The following is a 16,508-nucleotide window of genomic DNA, read 5'->3' as shown; positions in this document are numbered from 1 at the left end:
GTGACATTTTGTTTCAGATCAGAATGATCTTGGGTTGGAAAAATATTTCTAATACTCCCACAAACCCATCCAACTTATCACCTTTCTAAAATCCCTACAGTAAGTTCTCAGAAGTCAAAATGGCAACCATGTATTTCTGAAGTAGAGAAGGAAACATCACAGTCTATCCCTCACTCCCTGTTCTCAACTAATTTAAAAGAGACTCCCATAGACCAATGACAAACAGGTTATTTAAAAAAGATCACATTATACTTGTTATAACTGGAATCAGAACCTTGCGAAGTATATTGAGCACATCAAGTATAAATGTAACTACAACACGTATTTTTATACATGTGTTTTTATAAATGTAACTAGAACATGTATTTTTACAGCTTTCATTTTCTGAACTACTTGTTGCTTATTCAGATGGCTCCTTCAAAATCAGATTAACATGTTCCCTTGAACAATAATTCTTGTTCCACCATCTGCTATATAAGCATGTCAGGCAGATTAACTTCATGTTTCTGCTGTTAGCATTTGACATATAATGAAGCCTAATAATCACCGCTTAGCTTTTTCAGAAACAGGTTTAAAGCTGCTTTTTATACCACCAGCCTAATTACTGTATTTAGAGATAATTTAAAAAAAGTGAAATTCCAGTACCTTTCCTTAATTGACATCGTTTTGCTAGAGTTATCAAGGACATCCTCAGCTGTTTGTGCTTTGTTCTCTCCAACAGAAAACATCTCACAGGAATTCTTATACAATTTGCCTTCCAATTGTTCGGAGAGCTCCTGCAGTCTACAAGATGCCACAGCTGCAGTTTGTGAAACTGTTCTTATTGCTGATGTGCTGGTGAGTTCAGAAGTAGGCTCAGCATGGTCTGCCCATTCAAAAGAGAAGTGCTGAATTAGACTTAGTGCTACTCTCAGTCATATTTCACATTACTAACATTGAAGCCGCAAATCTGGTTTCTAACATTCACATTACATGCTATCCTAACAGAGGAATAAAAAACCCTCTGGCTGAGCTAGAGTACAAAGATGAATTGTGCAATATTATCTGCTGCATAGACTGGCCATTCATGACTGAAATTCACATGAAGCTACACAATATGTTCAACACACAATTCTGAACTTCATATGGATGAGGGACAAACTGCTGCTACTGTCATCACACCAACAGGAAAACAAATGGACAGATGAAAGAGGGGGGGGAAAGGACTAGTAGAAGAGAAGCAGACAGAAATAAAAATATTGGTAAAGCAGTTGAATACATAAGTAGCACAGTAAGAGGACATTCAATAGATTAATAAAGGTATTATTTTGTAGGAGGGTGTTGGGGCTTTTTAAACCAGAGAAAATAATTGTTTTCAGGAAAGATAAATGCACCATTACAGTTATCCTTAAGGAAACATGACTGCTCCTGTTTTATCCCAGTTTCTGTCTCCCCTGAAATCACCAAAAGGTTAATTGGATAGAATGGATACTGCTGTTGAGTAATACAGGCAGAATCATAGCTTCCTCCCTATGCTTGTTTGAAGACCACTAAATTAAAAATAACTTCAAAAGATGAAAACAAAAATGTTTCTAGCACTACAGGGTACTGTGGTCTTGTACCCCATCATAATAAAAGAGAAGACGAATACAACATCCTTCTTAAATTCAAGAGAATAGAAGGCTTTATGCAATGGCCAAAATAACTGATTCTTTCCAAAGCATTTTATTTATAGACGGGTGAGTTTACATATTAAGTCTGAATTATGCTGTGCATATAGAAATGAAATTGTTCTGAGAATTACTTATATTGAAGAGAAAATTATACTGGTTTTGCAAAATTAGTTATGTGAAAACTATCAACTAGTAGCTATATACGTATGCATGCAATTAATACACACCTATATATGCACAAGAAGGCAATAGTTAAGTGCAGACATTTGACCCAGAGCAGCAAGTTTGATTTGTTCAATATTTTGGAGGGCAAGGGCAAAGGCAAAAGAGGAAAGGCTAAACCTTAATTTCAATGTATAACAAAACTTCTTTCAAAATCAGAAAATATGAGTAAAATTGAGCTATCTTTAAAGGCTGAAGAATTAAAATAATAACAAAGAGAAACTGTTTTTGTAAAACTTAAGTTTTCACAGTTATTTCTCTACTTTTAAGCAGTACTAAAAGAATGAAACATAACCAGTCATAATAATGTATTACATGATGATGTTTAAAAGGAGAGAAACACCACTGTTTGCTGAATGAGACCACACCAATAGCAAGTATACACTACACCTCTTTGCCAAGTCTTGCTTTCCATAACACTTCCCAAATCCATCTTTTCTTCAAAAGACTGGCCTTCTTTGACGTCCCATTTACCTTGCATGCCAGTATCCACTTCCTTCTGTTCAAGAGGCTGAAAAAGCGCTTGAGAACTGAACAGTTCTAAGCTGCCCTTCCTCAGGAAGCTGTATGGTGTCTCTTTATGGTAGTCGCCTGTTTTTTCAGGAACAGGATGTGTGGTTTCTTCCTCAAAGGAGCTGTACTTTGTTATTTCATTAGCTTCATGTGCTATAAATCTCTTTCTTTCTTCTTCATGCTTCTTTGATGCTCTTTTGCTTTCTAGCGCTTCCATTGTGGGCTGCCATTGTTCTGACTTCTGTGTGTATTTTCCTGAAGAGTCTGAGTTTTCTGCTGAAGAGTGGAATCTCAAATCAGCTCTAGTGGCAGCACTCACACTTCCATCACTAGCTGGCTTTGTTTGCAGGTCTCCAGCAAACGATGCAGAAAGGGCAGATGCCATTGTTGAAATCGATGTTGCAACTGCAGTTGACAGGGCAGTAATTTTTCCACTTTCATTCTGTACCTATGGACACACACATACACACACACACGAACTTAAAAGCTCAGAATTCAATTCCTGAAAACAGTCCAATCGTGTCAGTTCTTCAGAGGTGTGCTGCTGTATGAATGTAGTGCTCAATAAATATAGACTAGAAACAGGTAAGGAGAGCAACAATGCCCCCATAATTTGCCTTACAGATGGATTATTCCACTCAGGGAAGAAACAACTGCATGTGAACAGCAACATCTTTAGTAATAATGGGTGTATGTGTAGCATGCAACATGATGTTGTGACAGGGCTCCATGAAAAGGCTCATACTTGCATGGTACTGCAGAGCACTGGGGAAGGAAATGAGTAGTTCAGGTTCCAGACTCTGGATGACATGCCATGTGCCCTGGCTAATCAACTCTGCATCTCAGCAGGACTAATTGGCTTTGGCACAGCTCTGCTCTGACACAGTTATGCAGCTTCCAGCTCTGGAGCTAGCTCAGCGCTAGAGAGGCTACTCTGTCCTGTCCTACATAGGGCAGACATTCCTGATGCTTCTGCCACATAAATCACGTTCACAAGAGACTGTTAGTGTGACTTTTTCAAATATAACATTGGCAGTCATGTATACCTCTAAGCAAAGTATCTGAATCTACGAAGCATATTAAAAACCCCTCCAAATTTGCTTTGCAAGCCTCCACAGTGAAACAATTACCTTTTCTGCTCTTCTAACATAATAATTTTTTAGTTTTCCTACAGACAGTTAAGAGGAAAAATTTTTCTGAAATACAGGGCTTTGCTTAATGTCTTCTCCAAAGGAGCCAAAAAACTATGAAAGAGATCAACAAACATGCCTTCGTACGCATCAGGAGAGGGTTCTGTTTGGCTTTTTTGTTGTTTTCTTAAACTGCTGGGCTGGTGAACAGCATGCAAAAGGAACAGATAAAAACATGCCACTAAGAGGAAAACAACTGAAAACTCAAAATGCACATGCAAATTCCATAAAGCATGGACACCACAGTCATTCATTAAACAAATTGGAAAGCAGAGCAAAGACTACTGCACTAGCTCAAGGATTCCAAAGCAAGATTAAGAAAGTAGTTACCAGTTTACTCTTGTTCCACTGCATCTATCAGAATTAGAAATTTAGAGGAGATCAGCAAAGGGATTTCAGCTTTAATTAGAAAACATTTACATTTGCAACCACCTATGTTGGGAACATAACCTCTAGCTATCTATTATGATATTTTTCTTTTGTTCCTTCCTAGAAAAACTGTAACTGCACCTCAAAACATCCCAAGACTCCAACAATTCACTATACAATGTTTTTTTGAAAATGCATTCCCATTGAAGTTGTTTCGGAGTCAACTCTGGTTTCTTTGGCTAGGTTCAGAAAGGGATAATAAAAGATGCTTCCTCTGTGTTTCCTTGCTTGAAAAGCAAGTTTGTCTGTAAAAGTCTGACAAACTAATGTGACTGTCACTTCCTTCCCGTCTGCTCCAAGCCCATTTCTGTTGATCACCTTCCTGGCTGTCAAACAAGTTAGTGACAGAGTCATTAAAGAGGACAGGCTGTGACAGTGGTTGGCATTTGGAAAAAGCATGAAAAGAGCACCATGTAAGGTGTGGAAATCCTGCTAAATAAATTTGCCAAATATTTACTACCACTTCATGCCTAAGTAAAGTAGGCATAAAAGGTAGACTATATTTCTGTACAGCTTTGCACCAATATGGTTAGAGAAAGCCTACCTTCTCAGTATTAAGTTCTAATATGGAAAAAGTATAAGCACAAATGAAGCATATAAAAAAAAACAAACAGTAGGAACTTTCTAACACACATATTGATCCAAATCCCTAGAAATATAACATGCATAGGACTTGTGCTTCCCTGTTAGAGTGATTTCTTTTAAAGTTCAAACACTAAGGGACTGATGTTTCTCCTATTGTGAACATCAGCTCTGAAAGACCACTGCTGGGCCATCTTATGCTCACACTCCAGTTAAGAGACATCGCTTTGTAGTTCCAATTATATGAAGGATTCCAGAACAGAATTTCAAACATATTCTACTTTGTGGAAAAATAATACAAATAAAAATATATGTCCCCCTTCCAGAGGAAAATGACAGAATATGTCCTGAATAATAATGGAAACATATAGTGCTTTCAGGAAAGAGTCTGAGAGTTGCACATGACAAAGTTCCAAAATTCCCTGAAAATACCTCTGAAGCACAACAATATGTGTAACCATTTTTACCCTTTTGGTCAGGAGTCTACTTTTTAGAAGACATGTAATACTCTACCAGAAAAGACAGACCTTTGAAAGGTACAACATGTGCTAATCTGGAAGATCCTATACTCTTGAATTACTTAAAGAACACACACAAATGAAATCAGACATTTTAGACGATGTTGCTCCTCAGTGTCAGAAGACTGCTTCCTGACAAGCTTTTTCCTGCAAATATGTCATAACCCCAGTGTATAGCTCAGAGCAAAGAGAAAGCCAGCTGTTACAACATCTTACACTGAAGCTGTTTTCACCAATGAAAAGAAACAAACGAAAGAGAGCTAAGATTGCACTTACCTGCTCAACTTCCCCAAGAGTGACTGGCTGAGTCTGGTAACGAGCATTCATTCTCCTGTGCCTAATATCTCCTCGACTCCTTGTGGGGATGGCCCTCGATACTGGTTGAGACAGTTTGTTAAACAAAGCCATCTTTTCTGCCAGACTTAAGGTGGAAGAATCTGGTTCCTCAGATTGATCTTGCCCCATCGCCTCTTTGGCTGCTCTTATCTCCTCTTTAGCTAAAATTTTTTGGTGTGCTGATGCCTGCAAGCTGAAGAAACAGGACTGGAAATGAGTCTGGAAAAAGCTGTTCTGAGGTTTTAAAATCTCAACCTAATAGAAGCAGAACTGCACATGAAGCACAACAGCCAATGTAATATAGCAGCCTAAGTGGTTATGCAGTGGTTCAACATTGGCATGATGAATTCTAATTCAACTGCTGAAGATTCAAAAAGGGTTAAATTTTCATACACAACTTCATTGGATTAGGACACAACAATTTTTTTAAAAGGGGAACTCAAGATTGAAGACAGTCTTTTGAGACCAATCTCTTCATAGAGAATACAGAGAGATAATGAAGATGCGTTCTGTAGAACAAACATGGGTTCTACAGTGCCATTTACGTAAAATTTGATTTTATTAGAAATAATTTCTGTATCATATACGGTAAAAACATTTAAAACACAAATTTAAGTTCCAAGTTAGTGCTGCTTTTGGGTTACAATAAACTGTTATGCGTCTTGTAATTTGAAATTGACCAGAATTCAGACTGTCTTTTGTTTTGAGTTTTCTGGGGTAACTCAACAACAAAAATAGTTGTGAAACATACTCCATTAATTTTGAATATTGTTTGACCAATGCTGAAGGCAGACACATTCATTCATAAAAGCCGCAACTGCATTTGTCTCTACAATAATATATTTTAGTCACCTCTACCATAATATATTTTATTCACCTTCTGCCACATTTATGGAATTAGTAGTATTCTCTTTCAGAATAGGCAAACAGTATTCTGCAACTTTACCTATAGGTGGTGCAATTTCTTATCTTTAATTTTGCAAGCTAAAAAAAAATATTTGTAGAGACAGACAAAGTGGACATGTACTCCTTGTGAAATCAAGCACCCAGCTTCGATATTTTCAATTTAAGATGACATTACTGTATAAAAAAAAAGGACAAGACCAAAGAGGGTTCTGCTAGGTTTGCTCACATGCAAATTAATTTCTTTCATAAAGAAAAATATGCTTCTAGAACAGGTAAGTGTGGTTAGAAAGGTTCTGAAAACAGATTCTTGACATAAAAATAAGCTGCATTGGTTTACCATGCAAACATAAATGAAGTTGACAAATGTTTTAAATATTCCTGAAATGAGTATTGACGTGACACATTGAAAAGGCATTCAAGACTTTAAAGATGCATCTGCTATTGAGGAATCTTGTGCTCCATGTAACATGCATATTTATGCCCCCCAGTACCTGATGGGTTGTACAGTGCTCTTAACTACAGTGGGACTAGGTACTCTTGTCACTACTGTGTGGGTATTCATAGAACGTGAAGCAGGGGTAGATTCACTTTAAAGAATTGCCAAGGAGGGAATATTCACAAGGAGAGAGAAGAAAAAAGCATTAAGAAAAGCAATGCATTAAGTGTTAACTACAGAAAAGACCAAAACCAAACCAAACCAAAACAGAAAAAAAACCAAAGAGCAATGATTTTTAATTAACTGAGTTATCTGCTGCGGCCTTTACAAAAGTAACTTCAAGTATGTTGAAAGAACTAAAAAGCTAGAGGAGCTAACAGACTGTCTCTTGAAGTTACCCATTACCCATAACATAAGCTATATTTTAGTAGATCGTTAGGTGAATATTAATTCACTTTCTTTTTTGTGTGTTCCCCAAACCTGACTTTTGTTTCTTTAGGAAAATTTCAAGATGTATGACCAGAGTGCAAAAAATGAATTTCCAAAAAGTAATTTGAGATTTCAGAGTGTAAAATGTTTTCCCCAATACAAATAAATTCCATAAGAACTTGTGCAGATTTCCCTCAGCGCAAAGTATCTTTTTCATTTGAGTTACAAACCAGGGTTATGATTAATCCCCTTTACCTAATCTATAGGTTCATAAGCTTTCTGCCAAATTATAGTTCATGCAAGTTATGCTTTTATAGTCCCTCTACTTCTAAAAAGGAATTTCAATATAGTTTCCCCTGTGGTTCTCAAGGAAGTTAGACTTTAACAATAAATGATTTCCTTGCTACAAAGTTGTAAATACCACATATATGGGAACTTATTCCCAGATTTGAAAGCAGGAACCAAAGTTATAGCCAACATATGTAACAAGACTTACGTAGCTGCAATGACCACTTCCTCACTGGTAATTGGTTGTGTGTGTGATCTATCCTGCAAACGCCGCAGTCTTCTTTCTACTGCTGAACTTCTCGTAGGTGGTTTAGGAATATTTTTCATTTCAAATGACTTTTCCATTTCCTAAGAGGACATACATCATAACTAAAACCACGGCTGAATGTTCTAAACCAGTACTTTCTTTACAGCTTTCTTGCACGCAAAGAATAAATTTCCCAAATGACCATCTTTGAATTAGAAGTAGGATGTAATTGCACAGAAGGTGTCATGGGCTTAAACCAAACTACACATCTCGCTAAATGATGTTCTTTAAGAAGGCTTTGGAGCAACAGGTCTACTGTGTAGGTAGGTAAGATGAAGTAAAAAGATGTTATGTAGCTTGGACTTGGTTAACTTCATTGCACTTAATTCTCATGCAGTTTGGGATCTTTAGCATCTTGTATATGAAATGATTAACTCAGCCTTCTATTAAGAAAATGTAATACTTACTCTAAAAAGCAGCCTTTTTGCGGCTACACTTAGTTTGGCTCGGTCATCCATTTTTTCTTCATCTACTCAAAGGAAAAAATAAGTGAGGCTGAATGTAATTAATCAAGCTCATATTAAACACAAATTGTTTTGTTTTTTTTAAATGATTTCTGAATTCCTCAAAAATTACATTTGAGTAAGATAAGAAGGACCACTAGCAAGTAAGCTGTTTGTTACTCTCTTTTAACGGAAGACTTCTCAGGAAACAGGTTGTGTAAACTTTACTTGTTTTTATGTGCAATGCTTCACAGGAAAATTCTTAACATGATTTGAGAACAAAAGATTTGTTTTCATAACAGTTATTGCGCATTTGAGTTATCCAAACAACCCATTATGAATATAATCCAAACCGTTATGAATATAAGCAAACTTACTCTATCGGTCTATGTTAGACACATGGATTAAGAATATAATCGGACTGAAAGACTGTCTTAAAGGTCAGTATTAATCCTGCTGTAGAACATCTATATTCTATTATTGACCATACAAGTTGGTTCCTCCTGGAAGCTGGTCATTCTGATTGCCACCTTGTGTCCCCATTTTTCAGAGACTCATCTGGTATCCATAAGAACTGAAATCAGCATCCTCCAGATCCAAAAATGTGCATCTCAAAGCTGTAAAGAATATAAGCTTCCAAATAGCATAAGGCATTCAATTTAAATTTAGCTATTCAGGAGATTACCTACTTGATTTGTGCCAGACTTGCCAAGAGTGACAAGAGGGAAAGATAAGCAAGATGGCAGACTGAATTATATTATTTAATAACCAGCATAACTTCCTTAGCTAGAAAACCAGCTAAGGCTTTTTTTTATTTATTAGTCCTAGACCAATGATGAAAATGTGTGGTCTAATTTATTTTTTATTTATTGTCTACATCAGAAAAAAACCTCACAACCCTACACTGCAAAGCATCAAGCCATTCCCCTCTTTGCCTCCCATATGAAGTTTGGAATCCATAGACAGACTTTTAGACTTAAATGAATTTGAAATCAAGTCTGTAGTAGACATGGCCTAAGGAAAAGTGGTACTTCAAACATATTATAGGTAACAAAAGCTATTTCCAAGTGGACTTTGTTTGCATTAACAAATGTTATAAAATAGTTCTTCAGTGAAAACAAAACAAAACACATCTGCTCCCATTTCTTCCTTAGAAAGTAGTGTGGTAACATACCTTCAACAGCTGGTATTTCTGCACTCAAAATTGACCTGGTAAAAATTACCAAACAGAAAGAAGTTAGTTGGAAATAAGACATCAAAAATTAAATTCAAACTCCATCTGAAGTAGCAGGACCTCAAAAAAATCTTAAGAGTTGGAAAACTTTATCTATAGTTTCTCAAGTTTCAACAGTTTCCACTTTGACATCCTTTAATAAAGCAGAAAGGCAAGCAATTGCAGCCAAACTTAAATACAGTAAAGATAAATGATTTCCAGTTCAACTTGCAGAAGATAAAACTCTACGATTCGCTGCCAGCTCTTTTAACATAAAATACATAGCTTTGGTTGTTTACCAAAAAAAAAGTAAATGATAAAGCAGAATAGATTGAAAGGAAATTCTTTATATAAAACCAAAAGCATTTATCATTAGACAGAACCAGACAGCTATAATACTTTATGATGATTCACTGCCCATCATTTTACGTGGAGGGGATTTGCAACAAATTGGTTTGGTCGGTGGTGCTTTTGTTTTTATTTTATAAGAAGCTATAACAAATACTGATTGGTTATAAAGATAAACAATCTTGCAAAATGCTTATACTAACAAATGAACAAAGTCTCTTCACAAGCTGATTCATGTCTACCTGTACCAGAATGCTACACAGAATGCTACGTACGTGCCTACCTATCTGTCTCCTTTCGTTCTGCTGATGTTATAGGTTGAGTTTTAAATCTCTCAGAAGTCTTTCTATTTTCACCAGGAGTAAAATAGCGCCTCGGCCTTCGTGGCCCTCTTTCACGGTCACCATTTGCAGACAAAGTGCTACCTGCTGCTGACATCTCAAACCGAGATTCACTTTAAGACCACATGATAGAAAGTGCATAGAAAAGAAAATAGGAGAGAGAGGTAAAGCATAGATGTAAGCATCTCAACAATTCACTACAGATCACTCTGCATGCTCCTCCGGTAACATGCGCAGATGTACACATTCCAGCTACCCCACATCACAACTTGCACTAGCAAGCAGAAGCACAGAAGCAGGATTCAAACCATCTCAGCCTCCAGTACACACTGGTGAGAGCTAAGCTGTGTGCTTTAAGTGCCGAACACGACTGCTGTTGAGTGTGTGTAATTTTTGCCAAGGACGTGCAAGTTTCACACGAAAATACGTCTGAAATGTCACCTACAGTTCTGTTTTCTTGTTGGCAGCAGCAGACTCCAGAAAGACATTACGGAGCTGGGCAACAGAGACTTTTGTGTCAACCATGCCAATCTCACCGTTTGGTGCATTTGTTTCCACACTTTCCTTACTTTTAGAAGCTTCTAGCTTAGGAGGCACAGTATAGTCAGACATCGAACGAGTCAGGACTTTATGCTTTGCTGTCGACACTTTCCAAACAGGAGCCTTTGCCTTGTCAGGCTGCGTTACAGACCCACTCTGTATGTACATAACAGCTTCACTCCTTTCTATGTTCTCAGTGGTCTTAAACTGCTGCTCAGGGGCCTGCCTCTTATTGCACTCCAGCTCTCTTTGAACTTCTGAGTTAACTTTCAGCTTGCTTGTGAAAGAGGAATTCCCCATGGGAGTATCCAGTTCTCCTCCTCCAAAGAGGCCTTCATGGTTCTTCCCTTGCTTGCGAATCTCAGATGGTAAAATTGGTCTTCTGCCTTTGGAAGCTTGTTCACCCTCCAAGAAATCTTCTTGATCAGGCTTTGCTCCACAATCAAGTGCCTCTTTCTTTTCACTCTCTGATGCAGTGGCTGCTGATGATTTTGTTAAGAGGCTAACACTGTCTGGCAGGATGTGGCTGCCAACAGAGATGTTTGATGGTTCTTCTGTTGCCATCAGCTGAGCTGTGTGAGCAATGCCAGCAGGCTGAATATAGCCATGTATCGGTTGGCGGACTGAACTGACAGGCTGATTTATAACCCTATCAAAGGCAGACGTTTCTGTCTGAAGAGGCATGTAGTGGGCTGGCACTGGATGGGATTTTCTCTGAGATACTGTGTCTGTGCCATGTTCAGGGCTTCCACGAGCACTTTCCTCTTTCACCAGTTTCTCTCTAACTTTTACTCTTTAAGAAAGAAAAAGGATTAAAGCTGTAAACAGCAATACCCAGTCTGAGAAGGATCATAAGACACCTACTGTGGGTACAGGCAGCAACATCGTATTAAAATAAAAGCATTCAACACATAGAAGAAAGCGATGGTATGATGCAACACCTTCCGCCCCCTAAATCTTAGCAATAAAATTGCTCAAAAACATTCAAGTGATTCACAGGACCTTGAACATGCATGACTCCTCAGAAGGTAACCGAGCAAGCTCTGAAAATGTACAGCATGCTCCCATGAGGTCACAACTGCGTTTGTCAAACAGCACATACCCATAGTCTCAAACAAACAAGATGATCAAAACTGCTTTTTATATTATCAAAGTGTTGGGTTCAGTCTGAAATTGCAAATTCTGCTGACAACCATATATTTAAACAGATTTTTGAAGACTTCTAAATACTATGCAGCTTAGGTCATATCAAGATACTGTTGCACTGGGGGAAGGGATGAAAAAAGAACATTGTTATCTCCACCTAGCCCTTCAGATGTTTTGCCAGAGATCTTTTTATTTCTACTTTTGTATATCATATAAGACCTAAAAATCTTACATGTAGTGTAACCTGTTTCAGTAAGTAAAAAAAAAAAAAAAAAAAACAACACAAAACCACATTGAAAATGCAAGCCCAAAGTCAAACTATGGCATGGCTGTTGCTCTTCAGAGGGCTTGCAGGGGAGAAAAGGATTAAAATCAAAACAGGCAATCTGTTTTAAAACAGATCATTACATTTTAACATGCAAAACTTACAGGAATGCTCCCCCAAAGTTACCTTACTTCAGTGTATTTTCTAGAAATGCCTCTAGATTTGCTAACATCCATGCAAAACAGAGTTGTCTTGTACCTTTAGACACTTAATGCGACTGCACTAAGGGAAGGCAAGTGCGTGCAGCCGGAGGCAGCCTTTGCTCTACGACTACAACTGCAGGTAAGCTCTCCTGCAGCTTTACAGCCATGCTGCATGTTCATACAGCTTACAGGGTAAGCACTTGTGAACTGCATAAACAGTATTAAAAATGAAAGACCTGTACTTCCTCCCTGCCCAATGGGTATAAAAAATGATTTTAATTCTGAAGAAGGAGAGAAACTCAAGTACAATAGGAGACTAGCTCTTTATTTGAAAGTAAGTAATCCAGCTCTAAGTATGTGTAATTCCATGCTTGCTACCAACAAACTTTTTGGAGTTTACATTACTAAATAAACCCCAAGATTTTGAAAAAAGGCAAATGAATAACTGAAAGAATACTTCTGGATATTCAAAGTTATCTGAAACACCAACCTTTCTAATATTTTGGTTTTCCTTACCTCTGAGTATTGGTGCACTTACCAGGAAACTCCTCACAGTTACTTAAGTACAGACAGTGTGTTCAGTCTGAAAAAGTGATTCTTTAAACTACATGTACCAAGCATTCTCCAGAACACTCACACTGATGTTAGTACTGGGTTATAAGAATTACTTTCATTGGGAACATAGAAATGATTCTTCCTGCAATGCACCTCACAGGGGGCTAACTGCATGCATTGCCAAACTGGGAGAAAGCAGCTGCTTCATTTACTTTTCAATAGAATTCTTTTTCTTTCTCTTGTACCACCTCCTTTGGAATTCAAGGAATTAATTATAGTGTATGCTAAGAGGACTGATGTGTGGTATAAAAATCTGCTGGTTTGAGGAGTAGAAAGTGGGATAAAATAAGTGATAAAAATTAGTGGAAGCCAGAATGATAGTAGCTGTGGAAGAAGCTAGGGGTGTTTGTACTTCATCAAAATACCAACTGGTTTTAAGCTACAAGAAAAGCAGATGCTTCTGAAAAGTTTCAACAGATGTTTATCCACAAAAAACAACTTTTTAACTTGCTGCTGGTACAGGAAAATTAAAGGCTGTTAAGTGTCAAATGTTAAAAGAAGACTGAGTAAAGGGAAAGAAAGGGGAGGTTTGAGTCTGATTGTTATCCACACAGCTATGTTTTATGATACCTGGAGGGCCAGCTGATAAGTGAAGGTGTGTCCCCTTCTGAATCTTTTTGAAGAAACCATTCAGGTTTTGATTTCCCTGCACTACTACAGAAAACAGAAGTTCAGGTAATTTTTGAAATCTCAACACATGCTCACATTTATCCTCCCAATCTTCCCTCCCCACCACTTTTTTTTGTTTTCTGATTACTCAGTTACAGAGAACTGTTCATAAAAACAAAAGCACAAGCACATTAATCAAATTGACAGGTATAAACTGTGAAACAAACTAGCATATTAAGTCCACAAACATCTAAAAAGTATACTGAGTGTTAAATATTCTGCAAAGGTAACTTTACCGAGTGTGTACTGTCCGGAATTTGAGAAGTGAAAGCAACTACACAATCTTATTTTTGCCATTTGCCATTGCAGGTCAATTTGAAGGGGTTTATGTAAGCAAAACCTAGAAAAGTTGCTAAAATCATTCCTTTACTTTCTGGTTTAATATGGTAAAGATCACTGGATCCAAACCAAAGTAGTAATATGAATTTAATGAAGTTAGAAATTCAGATGGCTACATCATACTTCCCAAGAAATTCTCAGGATCATCTGGAACCCCGTGTAGCCCTGTAGCTTCAGAAATGCAAACCCAGTTAGATCAAGTAAAACATGCTGTGTCACTAGAAGACAGGGGAAAGGAAAAGATTGAAAAAACAAAGTAATCCCAATTTGATCTTGTCTTGATTTTATTTTGTTTCCATTTTGGAGTTGAAAGGGAACAAGAGCACTGCAAACTTCTAAAAGCCCTGTAGGAAAGGGTGTTTCAGACTACCTACACACCTTTTCTCAAATACTTTCCTAATGCCCACCTTCACCTACAGTAGATCACATCAAATACTTTTAACCTTGTAAGCACAGACTGTCTGGCCACATTATCATTTACAAACAAACTCCCTGGAGCAGACAAGCATGCAGGCTGCTTTCCATTACCTATGGATACATCTGGAAGAACTTGCATGGCAGTAGAAATATTTGGGATAAAAAATCCCAAATTAAGCTCCAGGTCACCTACTTCAGTTTTTCTTAGCTGGTCTTTTAATGAAAATAGTTGAAAAAGTAAAATTAACTGTTCTTAAGGTAACAGTGCATTTACTGCAAAAAAGTTTAAATTTGAGAACTCACCTACAGTCGTCACCCTATCCAAATCGCTTAGAACAAAGTCAAACACCGACTGTTAGAATACTTTTTGTTTTTCCAAATGTTTTTGAATTCTGAAAGGAACTGACCAAATAGGAGGTAAACACATTTCAAAGCAGCTGACCCAGTTGCTGGAATTGCTTTGAAGCAAGCAAACTTCCTTCTCCTCTCTTAATGTGTACTTTGGCACATTTTTATAGTGGGCCCAAGCAGCAATTATTTGTACTTGACCATTCATCCTTTGAAGAGAGCAGTCAGAAGAACGCAAGCCATGTTTTGAATTTAGAGTTAATCAGCCACTTCAGCAGCCAAATGCAAACAATGTCAAATGTAGAACTTCGTTGTCTTCTCAGTGATGGATAACAGGATTAATTATTAAATCTTCTTAGGACTGAAGGCACAAAGCTTTCATATGTATTCCAAAGCAAGCTGCATTTATTTTCGAATTTGAACACTGCAAATTTTACAAAACCAACCTTGCACTCTGTATAATGTGGAACTGACTGCAAGACAGCAACCACCTGGAAAACTGGCATTAGCCCTTGTTTCACTTGTGCAAATGGCCTTATAGAAGACCACCACACGAAAACTTTAAACAGACAGCATGGAAATAGGCAATAACTTCTTTACACTCAGAAACAGGGACAAAAGTTTCTGAGAGGTTATTCATAAAAATCTGACTATCACACTATTGAGTATTGAGTATGAACTGGCACTGGAAGTTGTCGGGGCATCAAAATGAAGAGCAGGCTCTTGGAAACTTGGGCTTTAAAATACTACCTACTACCTACATGCACATCCAAACAAGACCAAATCCTAAGTTGAAATCCTTGGCTGCAGTAAGTTCTACACCACATCTTGGTGGATGCAGATGAGTTCCTTCAAAAGGAAAGGCAGACTGTAACTGTGGGAAAGTTGTTTTATGCAAATACTGATCCTAGCTTCATCCAAAAAGAATCTGAAATTCGTGATACTGCAGTCAGTAGTTTGTATTAAGTTATGACTTATTCACAGAATCATAGAATGGTTTGGGTTGGAAGTAACCTTTAAAGGTCATCTAGTCCAACCTTTCCAATTAAGAGGAACACATTCCACTAGACCAAGTTGTTCAGAGCCTTGCCCATACTGAGCTTGAATGTTTCCAGGGATGGGGAAGCCACAACCTCTCTGGGCAATCTGTTCCACTGTTTCACAAGCCTCATTATAAAAAATATTTCTTCCTTAAATCTATTCCAAATGTACACTAATTAGTTTAAAATAATTAGCCCTTGCCCTATCACTACAAGCCCTGCTTAAAAGTTTGTCCGCATCTTTCTTATATGCCCCCTTTAAGCACTGAAAGGCTGCAATGAGGTCTTCTTTGGAGCCTTCTCTTCTCCAGGCTGAACAAGGCTTTCCTCACAGTAGAGGTGCTCTATCTTCCTGATCATTTTTATGGCCTTCCTCTGGACCCTTTATTACAGGTCCACATCTTTGCTGGGCTCCAGATGGAGTCTCATGAGAATGGAGGAGCAAAATCACCTGCCTTAACCTGCTGGCCATACTTCTTCAGATGCAGCCTAAGACATAACTGGCCTTCTGGGCTGCCATTGCACATTGCTAGATATTGACCAGCTTTTCATCTACCAATACCCCTAAGTCATTCTCTGCAGGCCTGCTCTCAATCCTTATATCCCCACACTGTATTGATACCAGGGGTTTCCCCAGCTCAGGTGGAGGACGTTACACTTGGCCTTGTTGAACATCATGAGGCTTACACAGGCCCACTTCTCAAGCTTGTCCAGGTCCCTCTGAACAACAGCCTGTCCCTCAGGCACATCAACTGCACCACTCAGCTTAGTGC

At 37.9% G+C, this 16,508-nt stretch overlaps 1 protein-coding gene across 21 annotated transcripts in view; it reads right to left on the bottom strand.

The window, feature by feature from the left end:
* SVIL (supervillin) overlaps positions 1 to 16,508 on the bottom strand; it is a 144,349-nt gene that overhangs the window by 38,340 nt on the left and 89,501 nt on the right. For 10 of the 21 annotated variants that reach the window (XM_062617379.1, XM_062617380.1, XM_062617381.1 and 7 more), the window contains 11 exons: positions 13,493 to 13,576; positions 10,599 to 11,486; positions 10,096 to 10,266; positions 9,426 to 9,460; positions 8,216 to 8,277; positions 7,710 to 7,849; positions 6,840 to 6,935; positions 5,383 to 5,635; positions 3,908 to 3,931; positions 2,349 to 2,835; positions 646 to 865 (listed from right to left, as the gene is read on the bottom strand). In XM_062617379.1, coding sequence (XP_062473363.1) covers positions 646 to 865; positions 2,349 to 2,835; positions 3,908 to 3,931; positions 5,383 to 5,635; positions 6,840 to 6,935; positions 7,710 to 7,849; positions 8,216 to 8,277; positions 9,426 to 9,460; positions 10,096 to 10,266; positions 10,599 to 11,486; positions 13,493 to 13,576 — 2,460 coding nt within the window. The remainder of the gene's footprint in view (positions 1 to 645; positions 866 to 2,348; positions 2,836 to 3,907; positions 3,932 to 5,382; positions 5,636 to 6,839; positions 6,936 to 7,709; positions 7,850 to 8,215; positions 8,278 to 9,425; positions 9,461 to 10,095; positions 10,267 to 10,598; positions 11,487 to 13,492; positions 13,577 to 16,508) is intronic. The other 11 variants (XM_062617369.1, XM_062617384.1, XM_062617385.1 and 8 more) reach the window with 8 other exon arrangements.

The sequence above is a fragment of the Pezoporus occidentalis genome, unplaced genomic scaffold (assembly GCF_034315485.1).
Source record: "Pezoporus occidentalis ecotype Australia unplaced genomic scaffold, CSIRO_AGI_Poc_V1 ctg195, whole genome shotgun sequence".
Taxonomy (NCBI): Eukaryota; Metazoa; Chordata; class Aves; order Psittaciformes; family Psittacidae; genus Pezoporus; species Pezoporus occidentalis.
The sequence above is the reverse complement of the archived record's forward strand: the minus strand, read 5'-3'. Positions and strand labels throughout refer to the sequence as shown.